The sequence below is a fragment of the Anser brachyrhynchus genome (assembly GCF_964034855.1).
Source record: "Anser brachyrhynchus genome assembly, chromosome: 14".
Taxonomy (NCBI): Eukaryota; Metazoa; Chordata; class Aves; order Anseriformes; family Anatidae; genus Anser; species Anser brachyrhynchus.
Window position 1 is genome coordinate 150,458 of NC_137709.1, and position 27,058 is coordinate 177,515.

General features: G+C 42.2%; 2 protein-coding genes and 2 long non-coding RNA genes across 9 annotated transcripts in view; 2 read left to right on the plus strand and 2 right to left on the minus strand.

Moving 5' to 3' along the window:
* The window catches only part of REEP2 (receptor accessory protein 2), a 31,944-nt gene extending 18,661 nt beyond the window's left edge, over positions 1–13,283 (minus strand). The window contains exons 1-9 of one of the 4 annotated variants that reach the window (XM_080555263.1): positions 13,116–13,182; positions 12,715–12,787; positions 6,683–9,907; positions 6,512–6,588; positions 5,124–5,192; positions 4,791–4,911; positions 4,129–4,242; positions 3,579–3,726; positions 3,130–3,287 (exon numbers count right to left, since the gene is read on the minus strand). In XM_080555263.1, coding sequence (XP_080411389.1) covers positions 3,130–3,287; positions 3,579–3,726; positions 4,129–4,242; positions 4,791–4,911; positions 5,124–5,192; positions 6,512–6,579 — 678 coding nt within the window. In that variant the 5' untranslated portion in view covers positions 6,580–6,588; positions 6,683–9,907; positions 12,715–12,787; positions 13,116–13,182. Of the gene's footprint in view, positions 1–5; positions 1,232–3,129; positions 3,288–3,578; positions 3,727–4,128; positions 4,243–4,790; positions 4,912–5,123; positions 5,193–6,511; positions 6,589–6,682; positions 9,908–12,714; positions 12,788–13,115 lie in introns of those variants that run through there. The other 3 variants (XM_080555261.1, XM_080555260.1, XM_080555262.1) reach the window with 3 other exon arrangements.
* Positions 13,284–13,309: 26 nt separating this feature from the next.
* On the plus strand, positions 13,310–26,702 carry LOC308177650. Its single transcript, XR_013939288.1, has 2 exons — positions 13,310–13,485; positions 25,731–26,702. It is a non-coding gene; the product is annotated as an uncharacterized lncRNA (long non-coding RNA).
* Positions 18,485–27,058, minus strand: part of KDM3B (lysine demethylase 3B) — a 57,282-nt gene continuing 48,708 nt past the window's right edge. For all 3 annotated transcript variants that reach the window (XM_080555225.1, XM_080555226.1, XM_080555227.1), the window contains exons 23-24: positions 26,700–26,834; positions 18,485–19,829 (exon numbers count right to left, since the gene is read on the minus strand). In XM_080555225.1, coding sequence (XP_080411351.1) covers positions 19,749–19,829; positions 26,700–26,834 — 216 coding nt within the window. In that variant the 3' untranslated portion in view covers positions 18,485–19,748. The remainder of the gene's footprint in view (positions 19,830–26,699; positions 26,835–27,058) is intronic.
* On the plus strand, positions 23,311–25,172 carry LOC308177649. The gene is made up of 2 exons (XR_013939287.1): positions 23,311–23,442; positions 24,280–25,172. It is a non-coding gene; the product is annotated as an uncharacterized lncRNA (long non-coding RNA).

Consider the following 27,058-nt stretch of genomic DNA (forward strand, 5'->3'; position numbering starts at 1 on the left):
TGAGGAGAAAGAAATAGAGGCATTTTATATTAGTTTACTGTAGCAACGTCAAATTGAAAGAGAAAAGGATGCAAAGTGAAAATAGGACAAAACAACTACAACATGATGACCCTATTTATGTCACTTGTTGTTTCAAAGATGCTATTTAAATATTCCATTTGTTTTTAGTTAACAAACAAATCACACTGAACATATCCTTCAAACAGCAACCTGTAGTGGGTTTACGTGGCAAGGTTTTGGTAGTGGGGGGGGGGGGCATAGGGGTGGCTTCTGTGAGAAGAATCCAGAAGCTGCCCCATGTTAGATAAGGGCCCCGCCGCTGGCCAGAGCCAAGCCAATAAGCGATGTTGTTTGTGCCTCTTTGACAGCATATTTAAGAAAGGGGAAAAAAAAAAACGCTGTTCAACAGCAGCTGGGAGAGAGAGGAATGAGAAACAGTCTTACAGACACCAAGGTCAGTGAAGAAAGAGGGCTCTGGGCTCCAGGCACCAGAGCAGAAGTTCCCCTGCAGCCTGGGGAAAGGACCATGGTGGAGCAGGCTGTCCCCCTGCAGCCCATGGTGTACCATGGTGGAGCAGATTTCCATGCTGCAGCCCGTGGAGGAAACCACGGTGGAGCAGGTGGATCTGCCCTGAAGGAGGCTGTGGCCTGTGGAGGACCCCTGCCAGAGCCGTTTCTAGGCTGGACCTGTAGCCCATGGAGAGGAGCCCACACAGGAGCAGGTGACCTGGCAGGAGCTGCACCCATGGGAGCAGGGGAAGAGAGTGAACGTGAAGGAGTGGCGGAGACAAAGTGCTATAGACTGACCACAACCCTCCTTCCCCCGTTCCCCTGTGCTGCTCAGGGAGAGGAGGTGGAAGAGGGTGAATGGAGGGAAGGTGTTTTTGGTTTCTTTCCTGTGTTTCTCACTTCTCAAGCTTGCTAGTAATAGGCAATAAATTTTACCATCTCCCTACTCTGAGTCTCTCAACCCTTAAGCCCTTTGCATCATATTTTCTCCCCCTTTCCCTTTGAGGAGGGGGAGTGAGAGAGCGGCTGTGGTGGAGCTCAGCTGCCCACCTGAGCTAAACTACCACACAAGCGTGAGAGGAAGACATTTAAGACCAGGAAATGTGATAGCAAAATTGAAGTCAGCTACCTTGATAAAAGATTGGACATAGCAACATTTCTAAGTGGCAATGTCACTGCTGTAAGTTTTCTGCTTCTTGATGGTCATTCCAAATCCTGTTCTCTGAAAGTTGTAAAAACATCTTAAACTAGTTCTTTGAATCAAAGAACATGCCATGCATGAAAAACAATATGCCTGCAAACAGCTTTATCAGAATTTCTGTATTCACAATAATCAGCATAGAGTCTTTACTGCCTTTTCAGAATTTTTGAGTCACTTAAAAAATTCCTCACTAGGAAGCTTGGAATAAAATTTTATTCCTTTTGCCTCCCTGCCCCTGTCTACTATGCTAGAAAAGGAAGAAGAAGGGTCAACACAGAAGTAACTTTAGGGGATTTAAAAAAGATCTAGGCTGATTTTGAATGCATCTTTAGACATACATGTTACAAAGAGTACCTATTCACATACAAAAGTGTCCTGGACGCTGTAAAATCAGATTAACAGTATGAATTAACATGATGCTCTGAGCAAGCACTCTCCTCCAAATTATTTAATGTTTAGCCTGAAAAGCTCTACAACGTGATTTGTTAATACACCAATATTTTAAATAAAAATTACAAGTAAACAAAATCAGGAGTCCAAGTTGAACCAAGAAAAGAGGATCCCAACTTCTCAAAATGGAGAAGCATTTTATCATTTATAAATCAATCCAGATGAAATGTTGAAGTAAGAGTCAAAAACTAGAAGGCACTGTCTCAAAAAGCATATTCTACAAAACACACCAACAGCTGAAAAAAAAGATCATTAATCTACAATGGCTCTTGGACACTGGCATTTATTTTCATGTATGGTTTGTTTTAATATTGAGAATACAGACACCTCATGACCATCTGAATTGCTGTAAATATCTTGGATCAGCACATGGTCACGTGGTGGGGATAAACTCAACAATGACTAGTTATCTCTGGAGCCCCCAGCACAAGAATGATGTTGATCTATTAGAGTGGGTCCAGAGGAGGGCCACAAAGCTGATCAGATGTCTGGAGCACCTCTCCTACCAAGAAAGGCTGAGAGAGCTGGGACTGTTCAGCCTACAGAAGAGAAGGCTCCAGGGTAACCTCATTGCAACCTTTCAGTACTTCAAGGGGACTTATAAAACAGATGGAGAGTGACTCTTTGCTCAATCAGATAATGACAGGACAAGGGGGGATGGTTTTAAACTAAAAGAGAGAAGATTTAGATTAGAGGGTAGGAGGAAATTCTTAACTCAGAGGGCAGTGAGGCACTGCAACAGGTTGCCTAGAGAAGCTGTGGATGCCCTATCCCTGGAGGTGTTCAAGACCAGGTTGGATGAGGCCCTGGGCAACCTGATCTAGCGGGTGGCATCCCTGCCTATGGCAGGGGGTTGGAACTGGGCAATCTTTGAGGTCCCTTCCAATCCAAGCCATTCTAAGATTCTATGATCTAAACCTCAAGATGATGAAAACCTACAGGGTGAAGAAAGGAGAACGTGCAGATAAATTTCTTCAAACCTAACATGCAGAAGACTAGAAAGGCTTAAGAGGGTACAGAACAGCTGAATTTTAGATGAGAGGAAAGTGCTGTTACAGAGATAAAGGTCACATAAATATTATATACTCAGGCTGTAACAGACAAGAGGGAGAATCATAGAATCATTAAGGTTGGACCTCCAAGATCATCTGGCCCAACCACCCAAAGGGTTGGAGAGTAGAGTCAACAGAAGACATTAAAAATACCTAATGCCCCCAGCCTTCAACACAAACCTAAATGAAAGCAAAGCTAGGACATGGCTTATGACAGAGGCTTACAGACAAAAACACAAAAGCAAAAGACCAGTATAGCGTATAGACAGCAAGTCCTTTGATGTGGGACTCTAGCAGTAAACAGTCCAACAACGTTTATATAAACAGCTTTTAAACACACAGACTACGAAGCCAGAGCCTTCTAACACAATTCATAAATCAGTACCTGTGCTGGAAATAATGTACACGCCAGCTTACCTCAGCTTTTGTCATCTTCTTAGGAGCTTTGAGGCTCTGGGTACGTTTTGGCAGTTTGTCTCCTGCATCTTCATCTGATGGGTCTGTTCTGGTTTCTGTCAGGGTTCCATTAGACCTCTGTGCCACACTGCTCTCCTCTCCTGAGGAGTAACAGGAAGCTAAGGAATAAGAAAGTTTTTTCAAATACTTTTGAAAAGACATCTAGATCTAAAATGTCCCATCCTTAAGGACCACATAGAAGGGAGACATCAACAGTATTTACGGATAATCCAAGAAATCCATATGTTAGTAAGTGGGAAAGGACTAGGGAAAACAATACAACTTCTCCCAGATAATTTGCAATCTTGTAGTCCTTCTGAGACCCCTGCATGAAGCCCAGGGAACCCTTCCTCGCCTGCTGGTTAACGATACAAGTCCTCAAACAGTGGCCCAGCAGGGGTGTTCTGTACCTGAATCCTCAATGGTTTCAAGGAGAGTCGCTCCAGGGGGGTGCAGCTGTGGCTCATGGCTTCGCAAATGCACAGTATCTTCATCCCGGATTAGAGTGAGATCCTGCATGCTGAAACTTCGCAGCTTTTCAGACAAAACTCCTTGACCCTAAGAGGACATAAAAATTATGGTGAAGGACACTTCGCGCTCACCAAGATCATCCCACACGGGATCATTCAGAAGAGGGAAGGTGCCCCATTCCCCACTAGGGTCCTCTATAAAAAATTAAAAAAAAAGCAACACCACCACAGAGAGAAGGGAAAAAATAAAAGCATGCTCTCAAACCAACAGGAAAGAGGTTAGAGTAAAATCCATTCTCCCTTCACTTTCCATAAATCAAAGGATTAACTACAAAACAAACTGGAGGAAAGGTAAAGTATATCATTCTGAACAAGCACCAGCATCCCTAACAGACCCACTAATTGCTGGTACACAGAACTAAACTATTGGGGAATTCCTGAATGTTACAGAAGGTTAGATTGCGTTTGTAGTGCACAGGTGTTGCATTACCTTTGCAGCTGCAGTAACTGCTGCATTGGCAGCCAGGTTTAACCCTCTCTTGCCGACTCGCATCATGGTTTCATAGCTCTTGTCACGAGCCTGAGTAATGTATTCATCAATTTCCTAGAAAGGCAGTGTGGAACACAGCATTTAGCTCCTAGTTACAAACATGCTCAAAATCTCCCCCACTATCACCTTAAAACCCAAAGCTCATCAGCACACCTTTTTTCCAGGCTGCCAGCACAAGCTGTGCTGTGTTTTCTCTGCTACTTAGAGAAAGTTTGCAAATGCAACCTTAAATTAAAGAATGTTTTCTCCAAATTCTAACAACTGAAACGAAGCAGTTGCTTATACCGAGAATGTGAAAAACACAGCCTGACTACAGAATGTGCTGCTACTATCATGATTCAAAGAACTTAACTACTGATAGTGACTATAAAGGCTAAAGATACTGAGTTAGGCAAACATACTAAGCATTAGGCAAGATACTGGCTACATTACAGTCTCTAGTCGGCTGTACACTGCCCTCGTTGTCAGAGACATAATCATTCTATACCCACTAATGTCAGCACAAGCATGATTCATGCATTTTAATTTTCATTGTAGCATAACCGAATCAGAATTCAGTCAACTTCCAGACAGATCAGTCTCTTCCAACAATAAGTGAGTACCTTCTCCTTATTGGAGAGCGTTGGGTGCACAAACTTCCTGTAGAGGACACTGGAGCCCTTGGTGTAAGGGGAGAGCAGCCAAATCACAAATGCGATTTTCAACTCGAAATAAAAAGGAAACCTGAGAGAAAGAGAGAAGGAGAGAGGGAGAGAGAGAGAGAGAGAGAGAAAGAGAACGAGAACTGGAATCAAGATCAGCACAGAGACAGACAGAGATAACCGTCAGAGAGCAGACAGGCAAAAAGAGTAAAGAGAAGGTAAGGACTCAGAAACATAAATGAATCAATATATCAGGGAGAATAGCACAATCCTCTCTGGAATCCTAGAACATACCTTCTTTGAGTCTCATTTAGTCTTTCATCCATAGCCATGAAAACTCCATAAACAGGGCATCTCTCAGCCCTGCAAACACACCAAATTAAAATCTGACAGCTACTCTCACCATTCTTAAGTTTGTTCAAAGACTATCCACCGGATGATAACATTACAGCCGTTTCCCTCTCTTTTTCCAAAGTTTTCAATTAAATATCTCAAGAGAGCTCTCAAGTTGCTGCTAAGGCTGATGGCTAAGAGCAGGCAGCATGCAAGTTTTTCATTGCTATCCCTTACACAGTAAAGTCTCTGGGAAGATAGGGCAGTGGAGACTCCAATAAGCAAATGCAAACTTTCTGATGCCCGTTAGTACTAAAAGACTTCTGTTTTCAGTGGTTAATTTTGAAGTATGTGAATGAGCCAAAGCTCTTGTACTTTTTAGATCCTGGCTCTTCAAAGTTTTTTTTCAGGAAGAGGCAAAATGGCTGATCACTTACTTAAGGTACATGCAACAATTTCACGTTTCTTTAAAAGATGCAACTCTGACTAGACTGTATTCTTTCAGATGTGTGCAAATCACAAACACTAAAGCAATGAAGAAACTGAAGATACCCTGTTCTAAGGGAACAGTTGAAGATACATAATGACAGTTTGTCATTGCTGAAGGCCTCCATTTGATTATTGCCAAGTGTGACACAGTTCTGAGAGGATTAAAACCTGTTTCACCCCAACCCAACTCATGCCCAGTAGTTGAAGACATTTTCATCATGCAAAACACCACTCAGAGCAGAGATGTATTTGATCTGCTCCTCTGTACAACAGGCTCGCAAAGCGAAACAGGTCATAGAATTATAAAATATTCTAGTTGGAAGAGACTCACAAGAATCATAAAGTCCAACTCCTGGGTCCCAAAAGGACCACACAATAAATAAAGAATCAGATCATGCATCTGAGAGTGTTGTCCAAACACTTCTTGATCTCCGACAGGCTCGGTGCTGTGACCACTTCCCTGGGGAGCCTGGTTCCAGTGCCCAACCACCCTCTCAGTGAAGAACCTTTTCCTGATATCCAGCCTGAACCTCCTCTGGTCCTTTCCTTCTACCATCTTTTAAAAATGTCTTTTAGATCACAATTTCTCAAACCTCTTTACCTAATAGCTTGTCAAAAATATATTATGCTATGAATGAAGAACCTCTGACAGAGCCTGTGTATCTAAACTGTCTGAAAGCACAGAATATGAATCAGTTTAGACAGCAACTTAGACCCGCAATGTCTATAAACCCATAGACTCTTCATGGGCATAAAAACTGCTAAATGAGAGAGAGCTTATCCTTAGGAACCTAACACCACTTTAAAAACATTAAAAAAACAAACAAACAAAAAAACCCACACACCACCATGGTACTCACCAAGAAAGAACAATGTCTGTGAGTGTTTCTGCAGTGGTGAAAAAGGCGAACACAATCCAGTACATCATCCACTTCACCTGCAAAAGAGCAGTCACTCAGTAGACATCCATCAGAACCAAGAAAAATAGCAAAATGTCTTCTCAGTAAAAATGACTCATCGTTTTCACACACCGAGATGAAGTCGGCAGCAAGAAGGCATAGATAATCAGCATTGGAGAGGATCACATATGAAATGTTACATTATAGTTTAGGAAAATATGTAAGATTAATATACTCTAAATATATAAATACAGCAATCATCAGCTCAATGCTCAGATGGAGACCAGTGATGAGTGGTGTCTCTAAGGGGTCTGTACCGGGACCAGTATTATTTAACACCTTTGTCCACAAACATGAACAGTGCGATTGAGTGCATCCTCTGTGAGTTTGCGGATGACACCACAGTGAGTGGTGCAGTCGACGTGCTGGAAGGAAGGGCCGCCATCCAGAGGGACCTGGGCAGGCTTGAGAGGTGGGCCTGTGCAAACATGACAAAGTTCAAGAAGGCCAAGTGCAAAGGTTCTGCACCTGGGTCAGGGCAACCCCAAACATGAATACAGGCCAGACAATGAGTGGATTGAGAGCAGTGTTGTGGAGTAGGATTTAAGGGTACTGGTGGATGAAAAACTGAGTATTAGCCGGCAGCGTGTACTTGCAGCCCAGAAAGCCAACCACCTGAGCTGCATCAAAAGAAGCATGACCAGCGGGTTGAGGGAGGTAATTACCCCTCTCTTGTGAGACCCCACCTGGAGTACCGCGTTCAGCTCTGGGGCGCCCAGCACAAGGACACAGACCTGTCAGAGCAGGTCCAGAGAAGGGCCACAAAAATGATCAAGGGGCTGGAGCACCTCTCCTACAAAGACAAGCTGAGGGAGTTGGGGTTGTTCAGTCTGGAGAAGAAAAGGCTCTGGGGAGACCTTATAGCAGCCTTCCAGTACCTAAAGGGGGCCCACAGGAAAGATTCTTTATCAGGGAGTGCTGTGATAGGAAGGATAAGGGGTAACGACTTTAAGCTAAAAGAGGGTAGGTTTAGATTAGGTGTTAGGAGGAAAAGTCTTCACTTAGAGGGTGGTGAGGCACGGGAACAGGCTTCCCAGAGGAGCTGTGGATGCCCCCCATCCCTGGAAGCGTTCAAGGCCAGGTTGGATGGGGCCCTGGACAACCTGATCTAGTGGGTGCCATCCCTGCCTATGGCAGGGGGTTGGAACTAGGTGAACTTCGAGGTCCCTTTCAAAATCATAGAATGGTTTGGGTTGGATGGATACGGATGTACTGCTGAATGTCTGTCCTGTAACAAAATCATGACACAACAATAGCGTTATAGTCCCAAATAAACCAACTGTCTAAAACCAGTAAGCAGTTCACTTTAAGTACAGTTATGTTCTTTAATATATAATGAGTATGTTAATAAATACATGTGCACTTAATTAGTTTAAACTGTAGCCCTACTGTTTCTTCATTTTAAATGTTATCTTGGGGGCAGGAGAAGAACTACAGATGTAGTATTTTGCTCTAACTTATTAAGGTGCATTAGAATCATAGAATCATATAGGTTGGAATAGACCTCTAAGATCATCTAGCCCAACCTTCAACCTAGCACAGCCAAGTCCACCATTAAACCATGTCACTAAACTCTACATCTACACATTTTTTGAAGACCTCCAGGGATGGTGACTGAACTACTTCCCTGGCTATTCTTAGTCTTAATCATTGTTCTCAGAAATTCCTTAAGCATTTCTCTTTTCTTTTTAAAGAAAGACCCAGTAAGAGAGGCAAGAAAGCAAAGAACATATCGTATAAACTCATCTTCTTGTTTAGGCTCTTGAATGTAGTTTACAAACCGTACTTTGTGCTATTATGGCACATCTATATACCTAAACCCTGTCTCCCAACTCCCTCCCATCTTTTCTGTGTAGCAGCAGATGTTTTGTTTGCTTTGAAAAAGAGTAATTCCACCTTTCCCTCTCTCTCTCTCTCCCCATCTCTGTCATTTTTGTAGCAAGTCTGCCAGCTACAGACCAACCAACATTATTAAGAGGAATCAGTCAAATTATAAAAACCACTACCCCAAGATTTCCAATAATAATAGGGTCAACATAAATGAAATTGACTGTTTTCTGTGCCATCGAGAAGTAAAAATAAATTTAAGTAGGAGATAAATGGAAACAAGAGGTCACCTTTGCTAAAAGCAACTTAACACTCTCAGTGTCATCAAGAATGAGAAAAGGAATAATTTGAACCAGGGAAATCTCACACATTAACACACATATTAAAGTTACACGAACAGGTAAGCGAGGGTCTTACTACAGCAAATAATGTTGTAAAAGCAGATGTTTCCCCAACTTGTACGTGATGGAAAAAAATATGATCTGCTCTTGAAAGACCCTCCAGAACTTTCCAAAAAGCCTTAAAAGGAAAAGAAATGCTGCCTCAAACCCTGAAACAATAGTCAGTTTTTAAAAAGGTAATTAGTGCCTCAAATATTTTCCATTTTATTATGCAACTTTTCACAACAGAAAGTAGCAAAACATGAATTGTATGGTTCCTTTCTCCTACTCCCCATAATCATCAATTCAGACAGGACAGGTGTTATTGACTTGAGTTCTAAAGCAACTCTATGAAATTAATGATTAACTCTTTGATGCAGCAACATAAATCAGCTCTTGTACGAAAACAATTGTGAATAATGACAAATCAAAGGTGGCAAATGGGGATCCGAGTGGGTGAGAGATTTCAGAGATGCTCTGTACCAATAAATCTTACTTCCGTATTATGTGAAATTAAGGCAATCATAACAAAAGCAAGCAATAAATACATAGATATATACAGCATAAAAATGAATTATTTCTTTTTTTTTCTGAGAAAAAAATAATTCATAACTGTAGCAGAAGTTTTTGACTGTTTCCATTAGCTCTCGCTACAGTGGTTGGCTAATGGTAATGGAGTTTTTACAAAGTTTCCAACAAGCCTACATAAACATTCAAAGAAACTAAATTGCTGAAGATAAAAGGTAAAGGCACTTGAGGATTAACAACTAGCTCAAAGAAAGGAAATGAGGTGTAAAAATAAATGGTCACTTTTCAGAATGAAAAGAATGTCAGAATGTGACAAATATTCTCGTTACATAAATTAGCTCACAACACTTGAGTGGTCACAGTAGACAGCCTGATGAAACTAAGTTCGGCCCCATCAGAGTTTTTCAGTGGTAACACAATATTCAGGAGTATTAGAAAAGGAAGAGAGAAGAACAGAAAACATTGCTATGTTACTATTTAAGTGTACTATATGTTCACATCTTCAACACTGGGCATGGGTCTGGCTTGCCCTGTCTCCTTCTGCCATCCGTCATCCTACCCCCTACAGCCAAAGAAAAAAAGAAATATAGTTGTTAAATAAGTGAGAGGGACTCAACTTTTAGCTCTAGAAGTCCCTGAAGTGCAGATTACCAGATGCTAGAAGAGCAGAATACAAGGGGGATGGTGAAGAGGGAAGCACCACTTTTTTTTCCGCCGTTTATAATTGTTGTTATCCACAGATTACTAATGTCTTTGAAAACTAATCTCCTGTGCTATAATTGTTTTTCAATCCATTAAAAAAGAGTCAAGTCTCTGTTGCTCAGCAGTTGATCACCAATTTCAGCTAACTTGCACCAAGAACCTAAATAAACTCAGTAAATGTAAAAATATTATTGGAATGTAGATTTGACCAAAGCTGCAGACCACATGTGAAAGGAAAACAGTTACTTTTAAAACAGCCTAAGGTGCTAGAAGCAATTTGTCATGGCTGCTCAAAGACATGAATCTATACCACAGCATGGCAAAAAAAGTGTTTGCACTGTACTCTGATGCCATTGCTGGACTGCTTGTAATATATTGGTCCGTATCAATGCAGTCTGCAATACATCACACTCTCTAGCATATACATACACCTGCAAGATCTTTCTCCCCAACTCGCGTTTGCTCTTAAGCACTACAAACAAGTAGTAGTACACAGACACAGCTGGCTTGAAACTTATGCACCATAGCTTTCAAATTTTCCACTGACTTTTCATATGAGAAGCAGTTTGAATAGATGTTGGCCCCCTTTCCTGAGTTTAACAAAACCATTTTTCCTGTCTTTCTTTCTGCTTCTGTTGAGAAATACAAAGCTGTCTAAAGATTACTGATTTGGGCAGTCAGAATCCAGCATCTACATGTTTAATTCTGATGTAGTCCTCTTAAGGAAAAATAATTCACATATAAGATCAGTTTTAGCAGTTCAAATACATTTTCTTGAACCAACTCCAGTATTTTCATAGAAGACAAAAACAAAAGGAAATTTTCTGTTGCAGCTGTCCAGAACTATCTACTTCAAGAAAACTGTATCAATGAAGTATTAAACAAAAGCCAAAAATAAATGTCATTCTTTTCCATATCAGCCCCAGCAGGACTTACAACCAGGTGACTAGCTGACATTCGTGTTATGACAACTTTATGATACTCAAGTACCAGATCTCACTTCTTTTTAATCATCAGATTAATAAAGTCCTGCTGCAATTAAGGTAACATCTACCAACAGAAATTCAGATTAGTACGTTTGTATTATGCAAGACACGTTGCATTTCTGTACCTCAATAACCAACCTACCCAAAGAAAATAAGCAGGCTTTTACAGTAAAGCATCTACAAAGTCAAGGCTCTGTATTTACTAGGCCTTTGAACTCCAGAACAAGCCATGTGTGGTGGCTGTTTTAAAAAAGGAGAGTTTTTGTTTTTAATCCCTCAAATTCTCAACAACACATTTCAACACATTTTCAACCTGTGAAAAATGGGCCTGCCTTAAAGCTAACACAACTTCTGTAACTGGAACTCAATAGTTCCGTGACAGACACTTAAGAGCCAAATAAAAATTCCAAGTAAAAATCTGCCTTTGATGCAACAAACAAAGATCATAGACAACTGGTCTAAAAGAAAACGAGGAGAGAAAACAGCAGCAATAAGACTACCAGATAATTATGAAGTCACGGGATCATGCAATTACTCAGTTTCTTTTATGCTTTCCTTTTGGTTTTTAATGTTACCACTAACAAACTTAAGTTTTTTACGAGTCACAGTATTCCTGACTATACCTCTAATACTCACTTAAAACACTGCACTGATTATCATTGCCTACAGAACACTCACATTTTGACTTCTCTGCTGAAGGCAAGAAGAAAAAAAAATCTGCCAAGCTAGATGATGCAGTTTTTAAAGCTGTCCACTATGAATAGACTCTCTACCTCAGCTGCTCTCTCCTTCAAAAACCAATGGGCTGAATTTTAAGCCGATGCATAGGAAACATCTAGGCAATTCTAGAGGACTGAAGCAGCATGAGACATATCCTGCAACATTTACTATTGACACGTCATTTTGTAAGCAGCAAACAGAGCCAATTGGATGAAGAGTCACAGACTGCACCACAAAGAAATATTGGCAAATTATATTCTATTCGGCCATGTTACCTCTCTTCTCTATCTGATTATTCACTGCTCTAAACAGACAAATTCTTCCCATCCGTAAAACAAACAGCTCATCTCCTCTAATCATCTTAGAACAGCGCTTCTGTAAGAAGCCGACACACCACATCACTGAAAACTATATGGTGTTTTAAATACGGCAGTTGCAACAATGATGTAGGCAGAAAGACACAGAAGGAAATGTTTCCAGAATGGAATGAGAATGAAGTCTTGACCAACAGGAATTGCTGATCACAAGCAAGGTTGATAGGAAAACACAAACCATGCAAGATTATTTAGACTTTTAGAAGAAAACAAAAGCAGTACTGAAAAAGCAGTAAAAGCACAAAGTAAGAACAAAGTTAGAGAAAAGAACTTGTCCCTGGACTTCCATATGCTTCCAGAGCACACTGTGTTTCCTCCCATTTTCCCATCCTCAGCCAATATTTCCTGGAGGGGGAAGAAAACAAAACAAAACAAAACACATTTATGGCTTGAAACCTCCCATTTCGGTAAGTGTCCTTCCTCAAAACATCCCCAAAGTCTGTCGGGGCTGCTCTTCAGCTCTGCCCGACCTGACACCGCTGTGGGCCGGGCAGCCCCTGACACAAGGCCGGGGCCAAGTCGTGGGCTCGCAGGGAGCCGCGAAGGACGGGGGGACCACTGCGCCGACACAGCGAACCCGTACTCACATATTCCTTCACGTTCTTCGTCTTCACGGCCTTGTAGGAGGAATACGCGGGGTAGAGGGTGCCGAAGATCAGCCTGCAAAAAGAGCAGAACCCTCAGCGCCTCACGGCACCGCAGCGGCCCGCACGCCGGCTGCCTCCGCCCTGGGCGGCTCCCGCTCCCCCGCCCCCTGCCAAGGCGCTGCTCTTGGGCCGCGGCAGCCAGCGCGGCCCCGCCGGGACGCGGCCGTAGGCGCCCGGGAGGCAGCGCCCGCCCCGCGGCCCCTCCTCGCCCCGAGGCGCGGGGCTTCTCCGCGGTCCGAAACCCCCAGCCCCACTGGGGGCGGGGGTCGCGCCCCGCAGGGGCTCGCCGCAGCGTCCCAGCCCCGAGAGGGCCCTGCGCATCCCTCCGCCCCAGCACTCACACCACGAGGCGGGAGATGATCCAGGAGACCATGGCGGCGGCGCCCGGTTCCACGGCGACGGGAGGCGACTCTTAACGGGCAGGTTCCTGCAGCAGGCGCAGCCCCGCCCCGGTACTTACAGGGGCGGAGCCCAGGGGCCGCATCGCTCCCCGTGCCACCGCGGAGACCCCGCCGCCCCGCCCCGCCCCGCCGGAAGCGACCGGAGGCGGCAGCGCCGGGGCAGCTCCGCGGGGGGCTCCCCGGGGGACAGGGCGGAGAGCAGTGCTGCAGGAAAGGGGACCGGCTGGAGAGACGGCAGGAGAGTAACACGCGCAATGTAAGAATATTACCGAAGCGTGATCAGTCAAGGTGACAGACGCTTCAGGAGGCGGTAAGAGAGACGGCGGAAGAAGCCATCTTCCAAAATTAGAAGTTACCTGCTCTAGGAGGCCCAACACAACAGCCGTCAAAATGATGCAAATAAATCGGCTACTTAAAATCTTTCCAAAACTCTCAGCTTCACTGAAAACTGTCTGTAAAACAATTAATTAACTCACAGGTACAGCAGAGGTCTTATCGAACCTAAGGGATGAAAGCTGTTCTTTGTAGTTTCCGGGATAACTCAGTGTTGCCTAGTGCTCTCGCTCCTAGGAATCACAGATGAGAGGCCTAGGATTGCTTACCTATACAAACAAGTCTGAAAGGGGAGGCAAATAAACGTTATTCATGTGTATGTCTAAACATACCAGCGTGCCAGAAAAGTGAGCAGCAAAAATTGTTATAGCGACTCAGCAGAGAGTACTGTTAAGAGAATCACCCTCTACAGTCATTGCAAGAGTTAATTGAATGTTTTGCACCCCTAAGGAAACTACAGACAAGGAGTGATCAGGCTTAATACACAGACCTTTGAATCACACTAAGGTGACCATTACAGAAGCTGAATTTCAATATTAAATATATTGATTTGCTAGAAAGCCTCGTGCAGTTCTTTAGCTAACAAAAAAGACACCCCCCTCCCCACCCCCCACCAACATAAACATCAAAACACTAAAGAATATACTATGGCAAAATCTCATTACTTGCCAAATAGCCTTTCTGAAAATGAAAGAAACCAAAGAAAGGGAGCAAAAACAGTGATTTGCTAGGGAAGAATTTTCTCACGGATGCATGAGCCTCAGTGGTAATGAGCAATGGTGAAAAACACACAATGTCAGCAACTTTCCATTACATGCAAGAGCTGAAAACAAAACTGTCACTACAGACAGTGACAAAGAACATTTTGTCACAGTCTGCTTTTGGATATGAATGGCCACAAAATGATTGCATAAGGGACTGCACAATTTACACCACTGATTGCACAATTGACCTACAAAATAGGATAAAAGTAATCTGCCCTCACACATCCAAGTAACACAAACCTGCACTTCCCTCACCAGAACAATTGCATTTCTATCCCCACCAGTTTTGTGCCAGGGATCAGGTAGAGAACAGCTCTGGTACTTGAATAATGTGCTCATGTTCAGATGAGTGAAAGATGCAAATAGAGAAAATTCAGAGACTTGTTGAGTACAACGTATGAAAAGAGTGCAAGTGCCGAGTAACTGCAGGATGGGTATGTGACACACAAAGAAAATGTGCGTTAGTGTTCTAAACTGTTTAATGTGCCAAGGAGTAGCAGGAACATTTGCAATTAGAGGTATAAATAGTGATAAGAACAACAAAATATGAGCATCGACATTAGTAAAGCAGGTGGTCTTGTGAATGTCTTAAGCGAGAGTCCATTATAAAGTGGCAAATTAAGCTTTAGAACAAGTCCAGGAAAAGTATTTTAAGCTAGCAATTTATAGTTAGCAACAAGGAGCTTGATTTCTTTCCATATCACGAAGAAGAATGAGAAATTAATTCATTACCTTCTCACAAGGAAAAGCTGCTGGTACTGAAAAGCTATTTTTGTAACAAAAGACCACTGTAGGTCAAACTGAAATAGAATGGTTTATTATTAAGTTATTAGTAATGTTGCATAGTGTTGAATAACTAAGATTGTAAGACTTATCCAAGAAAGCAATTCATCGATTGTTTTCAAATTAAGGCTGTGTATTTTCTACCACCAGATACACTACTGCTGAAGTAACTGATGACAAATGTGTGTTCTACAAATGTTTAAAACAGTTGAATAACAATCCATTTTATGGCCTAAACAATGAGGCAAGGGAATCATATCTTCCTTGACCAGAGAAACTTGAGCAAAGCTCCATTTACACCAATGCCAGGTCAGATGCGGAGATCCTGCCAAAACTGAGGTTCAGGCAGAAGCTGCTCTAATGAATAGAAACTACAATTACTCAGTGCTGAAGAACACAGTAGCTCTGGAAAAAAATGGCAGAATAAATAAAGGTCTTAGGAAGGAAGGTGAAGTGGAAGATCTCAATAGCAGCCCTGTCTCTGAAATTTAAAGGTGCATTTTGTAATGTAAGAGTATCAAACCTTGAAAGGACTAAGGAAAACAGAGACAGTGTAAATTGACAATGTAAACTGACATGGTAGAAGTAAGGACCTAGAACTAGATAAGATTATTCTGAGAACATTTCCTTTTTTCACCTGTTTTGCTTTGTGATTGGAAGCCATTTAGTTTAGAAGAGACCTTCATACTGGAAGCAGCTTTACTTTATTAATTCTACATCTTGAAACTCACTTTACCATTTTTGTATGAGTCTATATATAAGCACAAAGATAAAATAAAAAGTTCTTCCAAGGTGGGTGGAAGAGGGATATAAACAAAAGTAAGATGAGTTGTACCTGGTTATTTTTCAAAAGCCTAGTGGGAGTGTGCAGCTGTTTTTCAATGGTTGAGATTCGGGATCTTAGAGACACGGCCACTTAAGATGAAAGGAAGCTATGGGTTGATTTCAGACTCTGAGATGCAATGGGAGATAGCGACCACAAGCAGGTCTATGCAACCCAAAGAGACGTGGCTTAAGTTAGGGGAAATGCTGAAGGTGACAGTCAGATGGGTTTACTTACTGGTAAGATGTATTGTCCACAGGTGCTTTCATGCTATGCTTCACTCCCATGCTGTGTAGTTCCACGCTCATTTTCTACCTAAACAATACTTGTAAGATATGCTAGATGCATGACTAATTCACTAGCACATAATAAATTTCAACCAACACCTCACAACCGAAGAAGTGAGGAAAAGAGAGGGAAAGTCCAATATGCACAGGAGCAATACATTTTAAAGAGCATCTGTGCCTGAAAACTTTTCATCTTTGTATTGCAAGTAAATCCAACTTACTGTTTAACACCTAACTCCCCTCCAATACAATCCTGATTCCACATCCCCAGGTTCTACAAGAGGTGACCTCAGAATCTGTCAGGTATTAAATGAATTATACAGCCTTCAATGTATTACTTCTTTCTTTCTCATTTATGTTGCCTTGTTCAGTTTCCTCAGAGTACGGTTTATAAACAGAGAAATGATTAAATGTTGCAAAATTAACCTTTGTTGACTGTTATATTTTTAATCAACATCAAGTAAGGGATGAAGTTGTTGGGTTGAAAAGGCATTTCTTTCCCTTCATCTGAGACTGAGAAAAAGAGATGAGTGTATCCTGTGTAATGTTTTGAAGGCTCTGTGAAACTGCTAAATGACAGTGCTGAGTATGCCCTTTTGCATGGTTGAACACACATCAACCTTCTGTATTGCGAATGCACTCTAAATTCACTTGGACAGGTAAACAGCTGTAACAGCCTGAATCCCTTCTCTCATTTGTCTGTAGTCCCACAGGATACTAAAAGACAGCAAGGCGTTAGCCAATATTAAAAAATGCTGCCTGCCCACTGTCTTATGCAGCTCCGTTTAGTAACAGCAAGACCACATTCAGTAGAATAAATGTCATGTAAACGCTAAGGATGTTTGAAAGAAAACAAAACCAAAACAACCAACCCCTCAGTTGTCTGGGATTTTATATATAAACAGACACATATATAAGTATGTATATACACTTATAAAAATATATACATGTGTCTCTCTCTATATGGTTATATATATTTATATATGATCTACATATTTTAAATATACAAAAATGTATGTTTGCTGATACATGGTATATGAAAATTCTATTTCAAAAATTCTGAAATTATTGTACAGTGGCAGTTATATTTTAATTAGTTGAATAGAGTTCTAGGAGCTGACAATTACAGTTTTTAATCAACTGAAAATCTTACTTTGGTAGAAAACAAGCAAGAACTGGTAAGTGGATTCTGAATCTAGCTAGATGCCAATTTGTACCTATTATAAAAAAAAATACCTACTTGGAAAAACTTGCCAAAAGAAGCGGTAGCCTCTACCTCTTGATCTATACAATCCAGATAAAGGATAAAAGTGGTCAAATATAAGTTAGCAGAGCTGATTTGACCAATCAATTAACATTTTTTTTCCTGTCTTATATGATCTAAAATTTGGATTGCTATGTATTTCTTAATTTTAATCTATAATTTTTGTGCAAATCATTCCTCTGTTTTTGTTTGAATATTGCCTTAGATTAACTGTACTCTACAATTATTAAAGAGGAAATTCAAGAGTCAAAAACAATGTTTGATAGACTCAAACCAAACAAAAGCTCATTATGAGATGCAGAACTCTTGCTGTAGATCACCACACTGCGAATGACCCAGCTATTGTATTACACACAGCGAAGTCTTTGTCCTTATGATCTTCATCTAACTCTTATAATTGCTGATACATATGCAAAAAGGGGGAAACATCTCAACTATAGCTAGTCATTGAGAATGGTTTGTATGCACAGAGTCCATTAGGAGAGCACAAGAAACTCTGTGTAACAGGTATAATACTGATGCTGAATGGTTCATGGGTCTGGGATAATCCTTTTAATCTGTAGAAGACTGGCATAGCTCATACTTGAAGGACAGCTGCAAGGGTATGAAGCCAAAGAGTAAACTACGCGAATCAAGCTATCAACCTGAAATGCTGCCAGCCAACGGGTCAGTGAAAAGAACTGCTACCGCCATCACAATCTCGAAAGCCAGAAACCAAGAAATCTTTACAAGCCCATCTATTTCTTCAGTAGAGAGGGCAGCTCTGAATCCCAGCCTGGTAGAAAGACAGCAAGAGGCAGGGAGCACAGCACAAGAGATGTGGTTTATGACAAGACAGATGCTCTGCCAAAATTAACTCATGAGTTAGTTTTAATCAAGAGTCTGGAGACAGCTTGGTATGCTGCTTGCATATATTTGGGACCCCAGGCCTAAAATACCCAAGCCAGGCCCAGGGCAAGAAATTACCAGCTAGCCTACACTACCACTAGCAGAAACTGAAATAACCTCAAAGCAGGAGTACCAGTGGCCAAAACTGAAAGAAATTGCCCAGACTGTTACAGTAAATGACTTTTATTTTAAAAAAATGAAATAACCGTGAACATATTAACAGGCCTGCAGGTGGCACTACAGTACAGCTGGATATAAGGTAGATATATTTCCCCATGTACCCAGACAATGAAATCCATTGCATCAATGCTGACATTAGCAAATTCTGAATACAGTTCTATCAAGCAGAAACGTTTTACTTAAAATAGTTCTGGACAAAATTGATTCTGAAAGTTAACATTTCCTTCACTTTTGGAAAGGATAGATGTTTTCAGCAAGCACTGGTTTAGGGTGAACTATTGCCTGCAGTTACCAGTGCAGGGAGAGATGTACAACATCTCTACATGAGAACAGAGTTCATAGTTCTTTTTACTTCTCTTTCTGAGGAAGCAGCGGAGACATGGGGATAGAGGAGAAGGTGGGTGAGGAATATGGGCAAGGGAGGTGGGGTGTCAATTTCTATTCACTCTCCTTTGGCTGTTTTTGTGCTATTTTGGACTGCTTTCTAAAAATCACTTCTTTATTTTATTGAAAGGAAGACTAAATGTAATGCGCCTTTCCTTGAAAATCCAAGAACAGTTGTGGTACTTCAAAAATACTAAAAATATCTACTTTCATGAAATATTAACTGTTTCACTACAAACCTAGTTTTTCACTAAATACACAATTCTCCTATTTCTGGAGCCTTCTGGGGAAAAAAAAAGTGGGTTCTCCCTTTATTTCTGCAACTCTACAGTGTATAGAGAAATGGCTACAAGAAGGGGAGTGCAGAGAATAGCTTCATCTTTTTCCTTGGCCTGTATTTCACATGTGAAGTTTACTTAAATTTCTGCAGTTGGGCTACTGTTGGTCACACTCCTTTAGCAGCTATCAACTAAGTCTGCAGTAGGACAACCCACCTCCAGCAAATTCCTTCTAACTTTGTGGAGACTAACTAGGCATGAGGAAAAACACCCACACTCTTTACACCATTTCTATTCATAATATGCAGGAACACCAAGTGGTTTCCATGTTCTTCCAATTTGCAAAAGGCCACAAGAAAGGGACATGGCACCTTTCATTAGAATCTGGAATTCTGCATGTAACGGTGCAACCTTCCATTAGACCTTCAGCGTTGAGGCAGCATAGAAATCAGTGGCTGAAGAGTGTGTGTAATACTGACCACACCAGCTCTTAGTGAGAAGCCTCTGCTCCTGCAGAGGCAGTCGTGCAGTCCCTGTATATACTGTGAGCAAAAGGCTTACTTCACAGGGCATTTGGAATTAGCAGTTCCTACGATCTAGCTAGTTTGGATTCATGAGCCTTCAGTGTGCCAACAGCATCTTTCACTGCGTGGTAGATAATGTTCTTCACCTGTAAAAGAAGAAAAAAAAATAATCAACTTCTCCAGACTAACAAGGAGTCTAACATACCTATGCAATCAATGCTGGCAGCTGAATTTGTGAGAGTTAGCAAGTATACACAAAGTATTACGGCTTTAGTATATCAGCACACGTTTAAACTGTCACAGCTAGACTACACAAATATTTCAGAGACCTACACACAGCAACTTGGTCACACAGCAACCTATTTATTCATGTTATTTTAAGATAAAGCCTCTCCTTCATGACAGCTATGAGGAAGTACACTTTTAAGTCATGCAAAGACTTCGAAGAAGTCCTTTTGATCCAAGTCACTTACAAGTACATATGAATCAAGCCCAAAAGGAACTTGTGCATCTTACAGAAAGGCAAGCAAGATTAGAGGTGAAAAATCCACTAGTAACCACAGTATTCTGTTCTGTGTTGAGCTATCTAACAGTCAAAGCTATATCTTGTTTCAGATTTATAAGAATTCAGTTTCAAGTAGTTTAACTGTGCCAGTTCAGCTAACTGTGAAGCGCCAATATTTTTCCCCAATATACACATGATTGTTGGGGACTGGCTCGCTGCGCGTAATCACATTGATATCATGCAGCTGCAAGATAAGGAAATGGCGGATTACCGCACCCAGCTGGTCTAGAGAAACAAGAGCAAAGACACGTACGCAAGGCTTGTCTGGGAACTCTTGTGAGAAATCCCAGGCAATAATGATAGTAGAGGGCATACTGCCCTGGGAGTTATAGTTAGATTAGAAATGGGAACTAGCGGATAGAAGAATGCGGAACTAACAGATAGGGCAGTAGATGACGCTTACCAATAAGGAGCTTGGCTTTTGCAATATGTATGAGCTAATTATCCTGTACACGATAAAAGACAATTGAGCTATCCATTAAAGCTGAAGCATACTTAACACTCATATTGAGCGTTTGTGTCTTCCCTCCGTCGACAAATGGCGCCCGAACAGGCCTTGCTGGACGAGAACCCTGAACGAGTAAGCTGGAATTAGACGACGGAGTATAAGGGGAAAGCCGGTTCTGACTACGTAACCTGGAATCCGCGGAACATAAGATTGGGGCGAGCAGAAGGCGACTTGGGAAGAGCGCCCGGGACGAACCCATAGCGGGTCCCGCCGGAACGCCGCGACTGGAAGCTTTGCACGGGGGCAATGGCACCGTGAGTAAGCATGGAGAAACAAGCGGCAATTAATTTACTTAAGTGCTTTTTAGAAAAGCGTAAGACACGCTTTGCACGGGGGCAACGGCACCGTGAGTAAGCATGGAGAAACAGGCGGCAATTAATTTACTTAAGTGCTTTTTAGAAAAGCGTAAGACGCCAGATATAGATTGTCATAAAGAATTACAGGGGTTAGTGGCCTATGGGGTGGCGAAGGGCTGCTTTGTTAACCCTGACACATTGTTTGAGGAGGATGAGTGGCGTAAGTTTGGTGATATATTGTTTGAGGAACTGATTAGTGAGAATAAGACGGCTAAGAAATTGGCAAAGCCTTGGCGGGCCGTCACGAACGCTTTAACGATATATCGGGTAGAGCAGAAAGTGGCAGCCGCTGCGACACAACGGCTGCGCAAAACGATGAGGGCAGATGAAGAGACCAATCCGTACCCCCTCCCTCCATCAGTCCGGCAATTCACTATGAAAGCCCCCGGGGGAGGGGAGGAGGGAGCACAACCCAGTGCGCCTCCTCTACCCCCGGCCCCCGGGGGAGGGGAGGAGGGAGCACAACCCAGTGCGCCTCCTCTACCCCTGGAAACTCCCGAGGGAGAGGCGGCAGGCGAGGGGAGACATAAGAATCCATTTTTGAAAGATATGCGACTTGAATCAGGGGGGTCGGAGAGAGCAGGACTCTGGGCGAAAATAGCAGGGGAGGCGTTACGTGAAGGTGATGTGGGGGCAGCGACAGAGCTTGTAGGCGCCTTCCCCGTGGTGTATTCTCCACCAGACGCCCAGGGCCAGATAACTGTTACTATGACAAATCTGGACTGGAAAATACTGACCCAATTGCGTGCCACGGTAAATGAGTCAGGAATACGTGGGGAGCCAACGAAACAGATGTTAGACTATCTGTGGTCCACTAACGTGTTGCTCCCCGGCGACATTCGTAATATCATGAAACTAATACTGACGCAGCATCAGATCCTGCTGTTTAATGCCCATTGGCAATCAGCTTGTCAGGAGGAAGTTGCGGTGCAACGTCAGCCCGGAGATCCATTATACGGGGTCACGCTGCATGAGCTTTTGGGGGTAGGGGAAAGTATTACTCAGGGACTGCAGGCTAGTCAGTCGCAGGTATTCGCCGCCCTTGCCCCCCTGCAAAGTGGAAAAGGACCTCACTCGTCGAGAAGACCTGCACTACGCTGCTATCGGTGTGGCATCGCGGGTCATATGAAGAGGCAATGTGGGACGGTTAATGTGTGGTGTCCCTCTTGCCGATCTAATACGCATAATGAAACCGCTTGCCGGCGGAAGACCCAGGGAAACGGGAAGACCAGCGGGAACCGCCGCCCCGCGATGACACAAAAAGCGGCTTTTCCCTCAACAGCGGCGGCAGCTGCGGAGACTCCAACCGAGACGAATCCTTTCACCTCCAACCAGCCACCAGAGGGAGCCTGGGGATTGGACTTGGCAACCGCAGTAAATGTGACTTTGATGGACAATAAGCCTGTTGGGGTGAAAACAGGCGTTATGGGACCTGTAAAAATTAATAATGAGCCTGTTGGAGCACTTCTGATTGGAAGGTCATCGGCGACATTAAATGGGGCTTTAGTGTTAACAGGACTTATTGATAAGGACTTTACTGGGGAGATACAAATTATGGTATCAGCCATGTTCCCTCCGCTACATATACCGAAGGGAACTCGATTGGCTCAATTGGTGCCTTTGCCACACTTGACTGAAAATGTTCCCCCACTACATAATCAACCACGAGGATCGAGAGCGTTTGGATCGACGGGAGGAATGGCGATGTTGACAATGGGATTGAGACAGAATGTGACCTCTCACACAAGGGGGTTCGAAGCTAATAGCAGCTATTGCAGGTACAACGACACCACCAACACCACCATGGGGGCATACGGGAACGAGTCAAGCACATGGCCAAGGCAAACTGCTAAGGCCTTACCACCTGGTATATTCCTGATCTGTGGAGATCGAGCCTGGCAGGGGATTCCAGCAAATGCACACGGTGGGCCATGCTATTTGGGACGCTTGACTTTGTTTGCCCCTGACCTACACAGTCAAGAATTGCGAAACATTACTCAACAATGGAAACGACGGACGAGACGCAGTCTCAAAAACTTTGGGGAGTGACTGCGATGACCAGGTCGAACTCTGGGGTCCTGCTGAAAGGTTCTTTTCAGCGGCACTTGTGCCTGGAGTGGCTGTGGCTCATGCTATGGCTAGTCTAGGGAAACTAGCTTGTTGGGCTGTAAAACAAGCAAATGTGACATTTGAAAAAAAAAGAGGGGAGAGAAACTAGCTTGCACATTTTAGGTCTGTGAAATTTTGTGAGAATTTTTTCCTGCACTGGACAGTTGAGAAAAAAAAAAAAAAAAAAAAAAAAAAAAAAAAAAAAAAAAAAAAAAAAAAGGGTGGAGACTTGAAACTTGAATGTCCCTTCCAACTTTTATATTTAAAACAAGACTAGAAAATTGAAGACTGTTTTTTCACCTGTACAAAGAAATATTAAAGGGTGGTCTTAAAATTTGAACATTGGTCTGGAGAAAAACCATGGTGTTTGTTATGGACAATTAACTGTTAAAGTTATTGTAAGTTATCTGTATTTAGCAGAGTATTTTCAACGAGTGATCTGAGCTGAAATTGGAGACTATTAGTAAGTTATGTTTGGAAGTTTTAACTTCAATGAAGTAATTATTTGCTGTGAAAGAGCCCAAGAAGACACTGGTATGAAAGGTAAAATCTCAGAGGTTGGTCAGTTAATGTGGCACACTTGCTGGTCACTTTGTAAAATGTAGATTTGAAGTACAGTGGTGAAAACATTAAATGTGACTACGTAGATACTCACAGAAATGGCCCAGGACCTGGACAGCCTGCGACACGCTGTATTACAGAACAGAGCGGCGATTGATTTTCTACTGCTGGCACAGGGCCACGGGTGTGAAGAGCTCGAAGGAATGTGCTGTTTTAATCTCTCGGACCATGGCGAGTCAATCCACGAGCAACTGAAATGGCTGAGAGACCACACCAAGAAGATAGTGGTCCAAGATAATTGGCTTGATAGACTGTTTGCAAATTGGTTTGGGAACATGGGGGGTTGGATATTGGGTCGGATAAAAGAAGGGCTACGCTTACTACTAATAATTGTCCTAATTATAGTAGCGGCGCGAGTAGTATTTAGTTGCCTAATAGAAAGGCTCGAGCAGTTAACTAGTAGGGTTTTTCTAGCAACAGTAATAGCATGTGTAAAGGGGGTCAATGCCACACGTGCTCCTTATTGCAATGCATCTCTTTGCTGTCATTATACAAACTATAATAGCATCCTTCCTTGCGCCAGGAGCCGCTCTGCTCGGCTGTGGGATCGACTGTGGAACGGACGCCCCTAGGTGCACCCCGAGCATTTTTCCTCGGAGGGGTCTCCACTCTCAGCCGCTCACCACGGGAGCAGACAAGGACCTCCTGAAGCTGCACACAAATTATTTTAAGTGATATTGTCTTGTGGTATGAATGAGAAGTGCAAGAGGCCTCTCTGCATGATTGTGTGATTGTGTGATTGTGCTGTGCGAGTAAGAAGCAGTATCGCTGCGAAGCAACATTCCTAGCGCTTAGTGGCTTGTTGACTGATGTAGATTCTAGTAGGCACACTACTTTACAATCGTAGTTCTGCATGAGATTTTTTGACCCTGTTGCTTATTGTACCTTGCTTATTGCAGTGTGTGCGGTGATTGATAGAAAAATCTATAGAAAGCTTTTGGTTCAAAATAAAAACGGGGGAATTGTTGGGGACTGGCTCGCTGCGCGTAATCACATTGATATCATGCAGCTGCAAGATAAGGAAATGGCGGATTACCGCACCCAGCTGGTCTAGAGAAACAAGAGCAAAGACACGTACGCAAGGCTTGTCTGGGAACTCTTGTGAGAAATCCCAGGCAATAATGATAGTAGAGGGCATACTGCCCTGGGAGTTATAGTTAGATTAGAAATGGGAACTAGCGGATAGAAGAATGCGGAACTAACAGATAGGGCAGTAGATGACGCTTACCAATAAGGAGCTTGGCTTTTGCAATATGTATGAGCTAATTATCCTGTACACGATAAAAGACAATTGAGCTATCCATTAAAGCTGAAGCATACTTAACACTCATATTGAGCGTTTGTGTCTTCCCTCCGTCGACACATGATCTCAGTCTTTTCTATCATTTGTGTGACAGTTAAAGGACTTGAGTTATTCTACCCCATATACATATATCTATCACAGAAACATACATACGTATAAAATGTTGTAATACACTAATACTATAGTACAGGAAAATGAGGAGAAATAAGTAAACATTGCAAAGATCACTTATGAGGCACAAATCATAGAATCACAGAATCCTTTAGGTTGGAAAAGACCTCCAAGATCATCAAGTCCAACCATTAACCTAGCACTGCCAAGTCTACCACTAAACCACATCCCTAAGCACCACATCTGCACATCTTTTAAACACCTCCAGGGATAATGACACAACTACTTCCCTGCACAGCCTGGTCCAATGCCTCACAACCCTCCCAGAGTAGAGGTGTTTCCTAATACCCAACCTAAATGTAACCACTATTCATTTTCACTGGGCTACTTTGTCAGTAAGTAACCAGCTTTTTTATTATAATTTTTACTTGGCTAATGAGCATTATTCATTTTTTGCAACCTATTCATTTATAGGCACACTTCCTCATCTTTATAACTACAGCTGAAGAGCTACAGTGTTTGAAGATGAATCCTGACGACGTGTGTTTAGAGTTCTGCTTTACTTTAAAATCTCATGCAAAACCATACAGAAGCTCATGGCAAATTTTCACCAAATTCTTTGAGAGAATCAGCTTGGTACGTTCTGACATTCTTGGGTGACATACTGGAGAATGGTTACATATTGAGTAGTCATCTTTTCTTGAAAAAGCCATTCAGCAGATTTCTGCTCCACCTTCATTTTACACCCATGACATTGCTAATACAAAAAGAATGCTGACAACAAAATTTGTTAACTACACAAATATTAACTCTTTAGAGGCATGTATCAGTGAAATCAAGAAAGGCCTCCTTACAGTCTTCCCTATGTATGACTTACTGCCTTAAATACAATGTTCTATTTCTTTTTAGTGAACATAGTATTCTGTGCTTAGTTACTGGTTTAAGCAGTTGCACTTCTTCAAAGCCAAAACACACTTCATTTTCCTTTTCAGGATTAGTTTACATAAGCAAGCCTTTCAGTCCACAGCAACTCTCTTTCAGGTAATACAGAAACAAATATAGGTGTCGTTAGTGAAATAAACATCTCTTCAAAACAAAGCATTGCCTTTTGCTTTTTTAGTAAGGATTTTTTCCTGCTGTATGTCACTGCTATTCAGGATTCAGCCATTTATAAACTAATTAAAACTGACACATGCACTAGTCCAGTAGCGGGATAGTTCTTTGGAAAGCCAGAAGTTTATTACTAATTTTTGTTTATATGATACTGTAGACATAGATACACAATTATTATTTGAAATACTTATCAAATGAGAACCTCCAACGTTGTGTAAAGTTGTTTTGTTGTTGTCGTTTGTTTTAAATCATTAGTTACATGTTTCTAATACTAAACAAACGTGGCCAAACATAGGATATATTTAGTGACTACCATCATAAAATGGTTACCTGCAGTTTATCCTCATGGTTTGTATGTGTATTAGACAGATGTCTGAACTCCTGGGTCAGACGGAAGCAGTGCTTCACATGTTCTGGAGATACAAAATCTTCTGCCACTTTAATGCAGCTGTACAAATTATGGACCTACAACAAACCATACAGAATCAATACAAAAAATAAAACCAAAATGTTTGGTTCTTCTGCATTTGCTTACCAGAAACAGGAATTGAAACCTATTTTGGTTTCAAATAAAATTGTGTCTCTAATGTTAGAACAAAATACATGACATCTCAGATGTCCCCTTGTCCTCCCTCACAAGCTACTCTTGCAAAACATAACTTCCCGTCTGTTCTCCACACTTCATCAGA